Source organism: Hippoglossus stenolepis, chromosome 17 (assembly GCF_022539355.2).
Source record: "Hippoglossus stenolepis isolate QCI-W04-F060 chromosome 17, HSTE1.2, whole genome shotgun sequence".
Taxonomy (NCBI): Eukaryota; Metazoa; Chordata; class Actinopteri; order Pleuronectiformes; family Pleuronectidae; genus Hippoglossus; species Hippoglossus stenolepis.
The window spans coordinates 11,445,902-11,459,332 of NC_061499.1; the positions used below are offsets into that span (position 1 = coordinate 11,445,902).

Genomic DNA, 13,431 nt, shown 5'->3' on the forward strand with positions numbered 1-13,431 from the left:
TGGCTGGATTGACTGCATACTGCCGATCGTATTGAAGGAAGAAAAAAAGAAAAAGAGGAAAATCCCAATTCTCTGCCACTCTTGCCCTAAATCGTTAGACTGCACGTGACCTTAATCTGAGTGTGACTGCAGCAAAATGTGTGTGTGTCACATTCAAGACTACTGATGCATGCATGTGAATGACAATGCAGACACAGAAATAAAAAATGTATGCATGTATGTATGTATGTATGTATACTATAAAAACAACAATAAACTTAAAATGCAACAGATCAATTATTGACTCTTTTTATCAAACACTATTAGTACTACTACTACTACGAAGTACTAAGAAGTGATGAGTGAGGGAATCAAGCAGTGATGACCTATAGAGTCAAGTATTGTAGCTGTTTTTCCCCTCATGAGTTTAGCTGTATGATACCAACACTAGCTATTGAAAACCGCATCTGCCGACACCCGTGTTTCATAAACAGCTACCAAACCTGCGGCTACGCAACTCGTGAAGTAGGCTCCTAATTGGTTGAAGCAAGTTACGTAAAACCTCTTTTCATTCCTTCCACCTGAGATACAGCCGTCTCCCACAGGCAGGCTGACGTGGTCATCGAGATGGGCTGGACAACTGGACACATCGAGTGCCCGCGGAGTCTGACACTTTTTGATGGATGAGTCACACAGCCTGGGGCATGCACACAGACACACATGTACACACACATGTACACACACACTGAATTCTGTTTGGAGCTGGATGACACGCCACAGAGCAGCGGGGTAGATATGAACTCTCTCTCAGTTTAAATCACAATTTATGACGCTTTTCGGCCGAGCATATGGGTCCAGAGGAAAAAAATTTAGACGGATGGAAAATGGGCTGCGATCACTTTTCTTTGCCCACAATGGTTTTCTTCCATCTGCACAGCCAGATGTTGGGTCCCTGCACCACCCATGAACTAGGTAACACGACACTGCGATGACCAGTTTACGCTGTGCTGGACCATATGTCTGCACGGACCTCATGAATCTTTAAAATTGATAAACAGAAAAGATTTCAGGGTACATCTGGTTATGTGACACATAGGTGAAAAAAAATACATCTATGTTCTACTTCACTACAACTTCCCTTGGACATGGCAGGGAGTCAGTGTTTTACAGACAGACATTTTAGAGTGAAGGCTTTTTAGTGTCACAATAGGGCTGAACCTAGTGTTTTATTTCATCATCTCTTAGATTTATCTATTGAAAATGTCAAAATATCGTAAAAAAAATGCTGATTGTCACATGTGAGATTCTGGAACTAGCAGAAGTTTGACTTTTCTTGCTTGATAATGATCAATATAAGAAAATGTTAATATTGTTCATTGCAACATCATTTCCCCCCCCCCATTCTCTTTAACATGGTAAGGTCTTTTAAAAAAAATATTTTCATCAATTTCCTCGGAGAAAAAGTCATGGATCTTGACAAAAAAGAAAAGAAAAGCATCTATTATTTACTGAACTGATCCCTAACCCTGACCCTGATCTGAGTGTGTGGAATTTCCTGCAGCTTGATTGAATCTAAGGGGACTGTTGGCAGAGGTATTCGCCAATCTTGTTATTTCTACATGTGGAGTCAGTACTCATGGGCCAGTTTACACCCGTCTTTGGACCCTTCATTTTCTATCTTAATTACACCTGCAAACTTTTGCAAAGTTATGTAGTTATTGACATGTGTATGTATTTATTTTCAATGGAGAAAACATCAAGAGAGAAATGTCCAATATTCATATCTGGGAATTACAACTGGGAGGCTAACGTGATGGTCTCTCTGCCTCGGTGGCTCATGCTTTTCATCAGAACCACATGACATGAATGCGTCATGAGCTCTGTAGGCCGAGTGTCGTTCCAAGTCATTGGTTTCAGACAAATTAGACACATCGGTGCAGTGATGCTCCACAACATCACACTATATCATCATAAAGACAAAAATGACTCAGAGGCTGCAGACACTTCTCCTCTCCTGTCATTTCTCTCCCCATCCGCCCGTCCACCGGGACGTGTGCGTGTTCGAGCTGAGGTCAGGGGTCACGGCAATTTCCCCCGCAGTGGATATGTGACTTTGTTTGTGTGTATGTGTGTGTGTATGCAAGCCTGTGCCTGAGTGTGGGACAGCTGTCGCCTGTCATGCTCCAACCACAGTCCGTTCAACGTGAGACCTCCGGGGGCTTGGTGACGTCAACTCAAGGGCTAATTACTCAACTGGCCACCACTCACATGACTCCTGGGCACGACAGAGGTGACTAAGCATGTGTGTGTCTGAAAGTGTTTGTGTCTGCAGCTGTGTGTCCGTTTGTGCCTCTTCTCTGTATGTGTGAGCGAGACGTGGGGCTGAATGCCACCCTGACACCTGTCAAGGTCCAGTGTGTATTTGTTTGCGTGTGTGCATAAAGTGAAACAACCCTCAGAATCACCTTGCAGCTATGCCACATGATGAATACACAGTGAAAGGTGTCATCCTCAGTCTAATTACAATACCAGCATGCCCTGATGTCCAACTGTGACGTGGGTGTGTGTGTGCGTGTGTGTGTTTCGACTATTTTGGGAAAGAGAACATTTTGTTTAAGACTTTAGGTTTAGAATTAAGTTAAAGTTTGGGTAAGGAGATAAGGGAGGCAGTACGTCAATAAGTGTCCTCACAATAATAAAAGTGCAAGTGCAAGTGCAAGTGTGTGTTTTTCCTGTGAGCTGTGTCAGCACCATCTTTGCGTTACAGTCACTGCTGGATGATTTAGCAGGCTGACTGTGTTATCATGCTGCAGCAAAAACACCACAGCATCAATGCACTTGCAATGCAAACTATGCCTCTTCCACATACAGGTATGCCGTCGTGTCATTTATTTATGATTCCACTTCATTTTGAGGAGTGTAAGAGGAACTTGGACTGGACAATGATGCAAACAGGGAAAAGTCAAAGCCTTATTTCCCTCTGCGGCTTCTAATTACATAACTAAACCATTTTAGCATGCAGAGTACCCCACGATGGTCAAGATGCATTAGAGGACAGAGGGGGAGCAGCAGATGGAGGGAGGAGAAAATGAGACAAAGAGGGAGGCATGTGGAGAATCCATCAGCGCTCTGTGCCGAGACACGACGCCAGCAAATTTAGCATCTGCTTTCACGGACACCTCAGATTCTCACAAATACAATCTGAGGCTTACGTAACCACACGTCTAGCTGTGAGTTTTCTATTGAGTCAGAGCTGCCCCTGGACGCATGTATCAAATACCACATCTTAAACTAAAATACACTTCATGGCGGTTTCTTCTGAAGGAAAGACTCGCTGTGAGTCATCGTTACTCAAACAAACACACAATCTGTCGGGAGTTTGCACAGATTCAGAATCATTTCATCGTAGCAAAACAAAAGAAAACTCTCCAGCTCACATGCACATACTGTGTTTGCTCATACACACAGGCACAGCTTATATGTGAAAAATCATAATTATACTTCTAAAAATAGGCAGATTTAAGGGCTTTATCACAAAGTGCATGTGAGAAAGTATCAGAGAGTGGTGGATAAACTGCAGCCAAACTGTGCATATTAGTAGACAGGTCTATTCTACCACTGCACACTTTGCATCGGTAGATATTATTAAACTATTCAGTCTCGTTGGAAGAGCCAAAGCTTAATTGTTGCTAATTGACTGGTTTGAAACGAGTTATCAATAGAATCCCTATGGAGTTTGGTTTTACTCTCACAATCACCTCGTGTTCTTCAAGTGTTTAAAATGTTGTATATGTATAAATGTTGTCCTGTCAGACTTCACCCTACTGGTACTAAGGGGTCTTTGGGGGAAAAAATAACCAAAATAAAGTTTGAGGGTGTAAATGATGCAGACATGTTGGTGAGAGCTTGACGGTAAATTACATCCAAGGAGCTCCAAGTACAAGTGAAAGTAAAACGAGTGTGGCAGCAGTGTCATTAGGTGGGTTGTGTTTCATCCATCGTATCACTTCAGTCCACTGAGGGTTGCTGCGAAGTGACAGGGGGCAGTCGGAGAAACTTCAAGGATGCTAAAGAGTTGAGATTACGGAGCGGCCATCTGTCAAGTGTGTTGTTATTTGTGCTCTTCGATTTAAAAAACCCTCCACTGATGTATGCCTGAGGCTACCGAGTGGAAAAACCCTGCAGAAGGCTCGCCCTCTTGAACACAAGGCTGCAACTGACAACTGTGTGAAGTGGCTGCTGCTGACCGCCAAATAGATGCTTGCGTCCCGACTTGAGGGATACTTGGGATTCTACACTTCGCTCATGATTTATGGAGGGAGGCCTATGGGGGGGGATTAGCAGCTACAACCTGGTCAACAAGTCATTTCACATTGGGTCAGTTTCCGAGTCAGCTAACACTGCTGTTGCTAATGTATGAACATAAATTCTCATCCCACCTGATACCTCTGCTGTGGCAGCAACTGTCCACTGAACGCAAACATATAATGGAGTATTTCATTTAATTTAAATATCTTTTCCTATGGAAGGTTAATTAAGCCCTTACTTACTTAAGGAAAGTGGATGTTAAGTTTTTTTGTTACAGCTGATTTTGATTGAATTCATACTGGTCACTCCTTTTTACAGTGTGGGAAAAAAAAGTATAAAAACCTATATAAAAAGTCAAATAAATATATGTAAGGTAAATCCAAAATTGTGCTGATATAATGTTGTTGGTTTTACCGGGGACACAGTGGGTAACTCAGGATTGGCATTACAGTGGGAGGTGTTCAGGTAATGAGTATGGATGACTCAGAATCACCTGCTGGGTTTGGACGTACTGTGCACGCACACACACACACGCATCATAAAATAACAGCAGTGCTTGCATACAGTAAGATACAGTGCCAGTGTGATTACCCTCCCTTGTAGCTCACACAAAAGATTTTTGCTGTTTTTCCAGCACATCCTAAATTTAACATTTACCTTGCAGATGTGACAGTTCTTTGCAGAAACTGTAGTATTTTTCACCACCGCTTAAAGTCAAAGAGAAGATTTATTAAGAGCATTATCAGGGGAATAAAGCGGAGCAGTTGCACCCTCCTCTTCAGGTCGGGAGGTTTTGCGGTTATTTGTTTTGTCTTGAAAAAGTACAAGAAAAATATAGAAGAAACAGAAAAGCTGGCTTAAGATTGTGGCTAACAATTTTCTTCCTTTGTCTGGTAATAGTAGTTGGCCTGGCACAAACTACATCCAGTCCAGTCCAGCTGGACATTTTTATTGTATGTAATTTTATACCCTTATATCTTGTGACTCATCTTCCTACTATCGAATATCAATAAAGGGCATTTCTCCCCAAAACTACCCTGTACATCGAAAAAATAGATTTAATTAAATACTACACAAATACCTATAAAGAAACCTTAATATATATTTTCTGATTCATATAACATAGTGACTAAAAAGAAAGATACAATCTATACTACTGTCCTTGAGAGGAGACAAAAAGAAAATCAATCCTTTTTTCCACATGATGTATTGTGACAGAACTGTCCATGGTGCTGAACGTGGCCTTTTGTTCTGACCTGGGCTGATCGCGCAGTAATGGAAGAGACGGTTACAAATATATGTGACCGTCAGTCTGGAGGCTGCACAGACCTTATTTCACGTATGAGTCCACCAACATGTGTGTGTCCGCTCACAGACCTGCCCGGCTCGCCATCTCAGCCACGAGACGCCACGCCACGAATCACCGAGCGGGGCCATTACTCCCAACGACCGGTCCTTTCTAAATAACTTCATAAATATTCCATGCGCCGGCTCAAAGAGGAGAGTCAGAAAAAGTCATGGTTGGCGCCTCGTCGACGCAGATTCCATTAAGCCCCGTGTTTCAGCAGAAACACGGTGGGATAATTAATCTTTTAGGATCTAAAGCAGGGCAACAACAAGTGCAGGAGCGGGAGAGAGAAACAGAAAGGTTATGAATTAATGGAAGAAGGGGAGCGGAGAGAGTGACACCTGGATAGTGGCATGAATTATGTAGGATCTGGCAGCGCTGACAGATGATTCAACCAAACAAGCTGCCTTACCTCCTTCCTCAAGAGGAAATCTGCATAGAAATATTTCAACAATGAAACGTCTGAAAATGGGGAAGATGAATTAGAATGGGAGAAAATCGGTTGACCTGAAAGTGCAACTGCCACTGCAATGCTTGCCTGTTGTTTGTGAAAATGTCAAATGCTCTTTGTATTGTGGTTTAAAAGCATGAAAGCACGAGGAACGAATACGAGTGTGAGAGGGACAGATGTTCCTTAGACCCGCAGAGAGTAAATAAAAGCCCTGAACGAAAGAATGAGGAGTGAGAAAAATTAGGCAAGAAGAGCTTGAGGAGATGAGATGGGGGAAGAAAAGGCAACTTCAGCCGAGCCGAGGGGAACCGACGATTCCTTGGTGTTTTAACCTCATGAGAAAACAAGAAGAGAGTGTCCGGACCCTGCCGGAGCCAAACTGACATTTCACATCGAGCAAATGAGCCACCAAGACATCACCGCCGTCACAATTAATCCGCTGTCTCTTTCTTCTGCCCTTGTGCACAGAGGGGTGTGAAGCAGAGATTGGAAAAAATGTGAGAAAAAAAGAAAGAAGAAGAAGCGGCTGAAATTAAGTCTTTTTTTCTGCACCAGGGGTTTTTGGATTGGATTTATAGACACGGAATTTAAAAGACAACCATGACTTTTAAATGGAGAATCACATTTCTCTGGTGATCTGGTTGGCTCTGATGAAGTTTTCTGGAGCGGCTCTGGGTCTTGGTTTTTCTCAGCACTATGAAAGATTTAGTGAGTAGCCTACAGCTCCACTGACAGCTGTATCACCTTGTTCTTACAGGCTCTGCATATGTCCCGCTGCGCTGAGGCCTATGTGCAGTATGCAGGGTTATACACGAGGAGTAAGATGATGTCAGACGATGTGTAAACAAACAAAAAGTGTGAAGCCAAGCTAGCAGCTCTGTGAGGCTGTGACCACAGGAGGTAGTGGGGGTCCTGGATTTGGAAATGAAACAATCATGTGAGGATTTAAATTAGTGTTAGATTGTGTCACAAGACTAAAAAAAGGTGTTGTTTTTTTATATTTACGTGGGTATGCCCTGGTGCTACTATGATGTTGCGTCGCTTTAAATGTTAGAGCTGCAAGGAATTGTGGGACAGCAGTTTCTCCTTTCCTAATGGTCCACTGTTCCCTATACTAAAGGAGATACTTCTGAATCATTGCACTCAGTTAGAAACTTTTCTAAAATAGACAAATAGGCCATTCGCCTGCATCCTATGACTCATCCTCAAAAGGTTCAAAGTGATGAACTGACTGACCGACCAACATTTCCAATCCAAAGAAAACACACACATAAAAAAAGAGAGACAGAAAAATTCTGTCGCTCTTCTTCTTCTCGCGTTTGGCTCATGCAGACTTGTTTTCCCCGCAGTCTGAGAACTGGTGCACTCGAGAAAAATAACCTGCTTGAAATGTCATTGTTACATGTCAAGTTATTGGCAAAATAATGTACCACAGTTTCTAATATTACTCCGACTCAAATACCACGCTATCCAAACCGATAAAACATTACGGAGGCACAGACAGCCACTCCAACATCCTCATTAGTGTCAGGTATTTCATTGTTTCTCTGTGGAAAGGTCAACGCGAATAATGACAGTCGGTGCAGAGCTCAGACTCATTTCTCTCCCAGCCTTCCTCTGGGAAATGCACACTCATGCCCCTTGCATCGCACACGACACACGCACACGCACACACACACACACACACACACACACACACACACACACACACACTTCCCTCTAATGACCAGCCGTTACCCACGAAGCATTTACAACACCTGCCAGGCCCATGTTACATTCATCCTCCTCATACATTCATTAGTGTGTGTTAATATACACAGGGCTAATGGGGTGTGTATGAAAATGCACTTAGCCCTCGACAAGAGAAAACGCAGTGCAGATTATGACTACTCTGGGACACATGAGGATAAGATGCATATAATGCTCCGAGTGTGAGTCTGTGCAAATATTTACTAGGGTCTGGACAAAGACAGATGGGAGCATGAAGATTTGGGACAACGTCAGTGTGTGTGTGTGTGTAGAAATATATATATTTATATCTTAACATGTTGTCTTTCCTCTCCCCAGTTTCCTCCAAGGGAATTCGTTTTATTCCCTTTACATCTATTTCTTCTTACGGCGTGCCCACAGAAGACCTACTTATGTTTACGGGAATCCAGTCACGTCTGAAGCAGGTGTAGCTGCCATTATTGTGGCAGCAGACAGCATCTATGGGCAGATAGGTCAGGTGCTGCAGCGTATAGGTTCACCTTACCAATTCTTATCTGTTGTTCCGTTTTACACATTCACACATAAACAGTATAACACGTCATAAATATTAATAGTAGCCTCAGTCTCCGGGGCTGACAGTAACGGTAAAGAGGATATTATACAGCCACTGGGAACAGAGAGGCCCAGAGCTACGAGTCAAGGTCACCACCATAATACAACCCCAGCTTTCAGGCCTGCAGGGAAATCTTAGCGCCATAACATAAGAGTATCTTCACCGGTGTAAAAATAGCAGAAATAAATATTTGCTAAAGTAGAGTAGAAAATGTTGAGCAGATTTTTTTAGGTTGGGTTGCACATTCAGATCCTTTGATTAAGTTTCATGAAATCGTGCACTCTCCCCAGTCTCTCAGAAACAATCTTATTCATGATGATACCCTGGCATTCATCCCGGGGATTTAGCTCTATTGCATAAGCCTTCAACTACACGCTGAGGAAAAGCCATAGAGATACAGATGTTTTCCCCTGTTTTGGGACAGTTGTGGTTGCTTAAATCAGCTTATTGACATGAATGAGGTCAGGGGACATATCGGAATACTAAAGGGAAGCAATTTTAGTCTGTTAAGAGCGAAGGTCAAGAGGGCGTGTGCAGTGGTTCATATTTGGATAAAAACTAATGAGATCCACTGAATCAAAGCCCTGAGACATGCTGCCCAGAAAAAAATCTCAGGCATAAGTAGATGCTCACACAAACACTTAGAACCAGGATGAACCAGGTCACTGAGTCTACATCCACACAACTACGTTTTCATTTAAAATGGTGTTTACAAACTAAAATGATTTTCACATCTGTTTTAATGCCTGTCCATACTGACACCTGAAAACACATATCACGTGGTAACCCACGTAAACTGGGCCATTAGCAGGGACAACAGGGTCAGAAACACTTGTAATTGATTATCCATGTTGTGTTCTACACTGGTAGCTGAAGCTAATGAAGATTGTTTTCTCCCTTTCTGCCCTTCCAGACTAAACACAGCGCAGGGCTTTTCAAACTAAAATGGGGCCAGCAGCGTTTCCAAACTTTGGAGTAGAGTGGATGCCGGGTGAGCATACGTAGCAGAGATGATGCTTTTTGAAACAAAAACATAGTGATGTGAATGTAGCATGGAAGAAGTCAAGCAAAGAACTCAGTGTGTGTGTGTGTGTTAAATTAGGTTGTGTAATACCACAGGAGACATGACCTGTCTCCTCACCTGAACTAAGACCCTCCACTCATCCACCCCAGTTTTTCAGGGTCAGAGCATGTTTGTCAGGTAACAATGTGACTGTAACTAAACACTGCACGCAGCATCTTTCCGCTTAAAACTAAATATCTGTGTCCATTTGTCTTTGCTGAGTGTGAGCTGAGAATTTGATTAGGACGGAGGGGGAGGTGGAGGCATTTTGCATTTGAGCAAAGTCTGGCAGAGATAAGAGAATATTAAAAAAAGGAGAGGGACATTATAATATGCTTGGAAATGTTAAAAAAATATGACTGCACCTTCTTATCTTGTATTTACACTGAGGCCGGGACTTTACCGTTAAACACAGAGGAGAGAATCTGGGTGAATTTCTTTAAATAATATTCAAAGACCGAGAAACAGCAGTGGACACTGGTCTTCAAATAAAGTCCAACACTGCAATTTACAAACAAGAGTGGAGAACCCTGCAATGCGGCCGAGTCTAAATCCTCTGTGGAGAAAACCGACACAGGCAGATGAAAAGGGCAAGTGGTTTTAAAAGTGAGCTAAACATGCCCTCTCCCTCGCTCGGGGCACATCAATTCGGAGTGGAAGCGGGCAGAGCTTCTCTGTCTCCGTGAAGTGCGCCCCCCAGAGGCAGTATATTAGCCTGAGAGGGGCTAAATGGATTGAGGTGCATCACTAAATAATGAACTCCCAGCAGCACAATTACTGAGCATAATGGTTGCTTTCATCTTAGTGGGAAGGGGAGGATGTGTACGCAAAAGGCAAACAAATCCAGACGCACGTGCTCAAGTACATACATTCATCTCTGTGGGTAAAGCAGTGTTTTGGGGGTGTGTGCTAATGTCGACTTACGGAGCTCGCCCACTTTGAGAATCTCACAGAGCATCTTCGTCAGCTCGATGCTGCTGCGGCCGAACGGACACTCGTGCTTGTCTTCTCGGCTGCTGTTCTCCAGCACAATCTAAAAACACAAAGAATCAATGAGTCAGGACGAGAAACATCAGGAGAAGATCTTCTCAGGGGTAAATGAAGAGTATGTGATTTTACACTCACTTCTTACAGTCCAATCATTTCATCATATAACTAGAATTAACAGCATTTTGAAGAATTTCCCTACAGGCAGACTTTAGATATTATTTTCAACAGGCAAAAACATGTTTTGTGAGGCCATCATTACTTTGACCGTTGACGACCCAAATCGAATTAGTTAATCTGTGAGTCTACGTTTGCGCCAAATTTGAAAGGATTCTTTTGAGGCGTTTTAAGATAACATATTCACAAGGTAAGGTCACAGTGACCTTGACCTTTGATGACCAAATTCTAATCAAAACATTCTTGAGTCCAACTGAATGTTTGGACCAAATTTGAAGAAATTCCCCCAAGGCGTTCTTGAAATATCACGTTCAAAAGGCCACTGGCTGTCGCCGTGCAGACGTGCGCATTCTCAGTGTGTTTTGCTTTTACGTTTGCATCAATTTACAGAACAACACTAGCTCACAAGGTCATTTTGCCATCAACAATTCCATTATGGTTGACTCTATTAGTCATTATCTGACCTCATCTGACCCTCACAGCTATCTGATTGGAAGGCAAAACACATAAATGAAATCTCTACAGCAAAAGAAATCAGCCTAATTATGGAGAAGTCTGCAGCGCTCCCTAAATGAGGCTATCAAGGTCCCAATCATTCTCGCCGGTGACAGTTTAATTTGGGAAAAAGGAGGCTCTGCTTTCTCCCTCTGGTCGGCTGAGTCGGCTCTGCTCAAACATCTCTTTTCTCAGGTCCAGAGACAGAGTTACTCACCAACATAATGCCAGAGCGCACACACAGACACACAGTCATTATTAATCTTGGCCTCACGCAGTTTTACTGGGGAAAATAACTTGTGGGGTATCGATGAGACTGTGGCGAGTCTGGATTGAACTTTCAAAGCATCTGTTACTTTCTTCCTCTATAAAAAGAATGAATATAAAGCATGAACCACTTACAAATTAATAAATGATGTGTTCTGCAGTTGGATGGGTGTGGGGGTATTATAATAACAATAATAATAATAATATTAACAACAACAATATAGTACCTTATAAACAATTCTATGTAAACGGGATGAAACATCACTATTGACAGTTAAGACTGACTAGCGATTGGTCGAGCATGCTACCATGGACATGACAGGGGCACTTAAGGGGCCAATAAGATTCCCGCTGCCCTCCCCCTGGCCCCGCCCCTGGTGCCTGGGATATTTTGGCTTCACTTCTTGATGGTGGGAGCAAGTGGAGATGTGTCGTCCATCGTTATGTTCAGTCTATGCTAACATCCTATTAAAGACAGCAGCTGAGGTCAATCACAAGTCTATTAACCAAAGCAATCCTGCTGACTGTCAGTGTAAAAATGACTGACTGACACTGGAAGGAATTAAATCAGTTCTGTTGTCTGGGCTGAGCAACCTCATGAAATTCAATTTTTGCTGAAAGAAAATTTGTGTTTGAGCCAAAAAACTAGACACAAGCGAAGGAGCCGGAGGGAAGGAAGTTTGTGAGGAGGCGGAGGTGACGAGGAGAAATGATAAAAAATGACGGAGCAGTGTGTGTGTGTCAGTGTGTGTGTTGGTGTGTCTACATGGGGCATAACCGCACATGAAAGTGTGTGAGCATTCTTACCCTGATGTAGGCGTCCTGGTGATGTCTGGCAAAGTACAGCATGTTATCCAGAGCCAGCATGCCTGGAGGGATCTGGGTGAAATCCACAGCTGGATTCACATGGTTCTGAGAGAAAGACAGAGAGAGAGACAGAGGGGGAGACATTCACTCGAACACGATACTACAATATATTTTTTTAAAGCTTTAGTCTTTTGGGAATCATCGGAAGAACATTCTTTTTTTCCTCATCTGTCATCGGAGTGAAACATGTGCGTGATTTTATTTTCATAAAAATGATTGAATTACGAAACAAGTTTATTATTATTATGGTCAGAAAAATGTGAAGTGTACTGTAAATGATTTATGGCTCTCTCTCACACACACACGCACACACTTATTTTATACTATGGGATATACAGATACAGACTGCCTACGTTGTCCTTATTCCACCTTCAGTTAACAGCATGGATATATTTGCACACACATCACTCTGAAGTGGATCTTGAGAGTAAAAGGTGAGACGGGATGTTGAAAAGGAAAAGCGAGAGGAAGAGGAGGAAGAGGAGGGAGCAGAGGATGAAAAGAGGACTGGAGGATCTGGCTCATCAGTTTAGTAACTCTGCCTGACATGAAGCGGACTTAGAGGCTCCAAACGGAAACAGACAAATACTTTCACTCTCATATGGACCCATGAAAGATATTCCAGCGTGTGCAGCAATCCCCACTTAAAACACCTAAAGGCACTAAAAGGAAAATCAATTATTTTCGCAGTGATAAGGTCTTTCAGGATGATGCCAAATTAAGGCTTGCAGATGAGTGTGTATACACTATGTGTGTGTGTGTGTGTGTGTGTGTGTGTGTGTGTGTGCTGTCTAGCATGAAAAGCAGACTAAGGAGGATTTTAGGGTTGTTCTCTACACTGGTGGAGACAAGGCCGTCCAATTGTCCTTATCTTAACTGAACACACTGCAGTGGGAGTGTGGATGGGAAGAGCCCTGAGACAACTGTGAGCTCACACCAAGCCAGTTTAGTTGTTATGCTACAGTTAGACCACACACACACACACACACACACACACACACACACACACACACACACACACACACACACACACACACACACACACACACACACACACACACACACACACACACACACACACACACACACACACACACACACACACGTCTCTATGGTCCCCACAATTGATGAGTGACAGAATATTTAAGCCCGAGGGAGAAACACAA

General features: G+C 43.0%; 1 protein-coding gene across 7 annotated transcripts in view; it reads right to left on the reverse strand.

The window, feature by feature from the left end:
- Positions 1-13,431, reverse strand: part of elmo1 (engulfment and cell motility 1 (ced-12 homolog, C. elegans)) — a 105,030-nt gene that overhangs the window by 37,624 nt on the left and 53,975 nt on the right. For all 7 annotated transcript variants that reach the window (XM_035182790.2, XM_035182791.2, XM_035182792.2 and 4 more), the window contains 2 exons: positions 12,206-12,310; positions 10,397-10,505 (listed from right to left, as the gene is read on the reverse strand). In XM_035182790.2, coding sequence (XP_035038681.1) covers positions 10,397-10,505; positions 12,206-12,310 — 214 coding nt within the window. The remainder of the gene's footprint in view (positions 1-10,396; positions 10,506-12,205; positions 12,311-13,431) is intronic.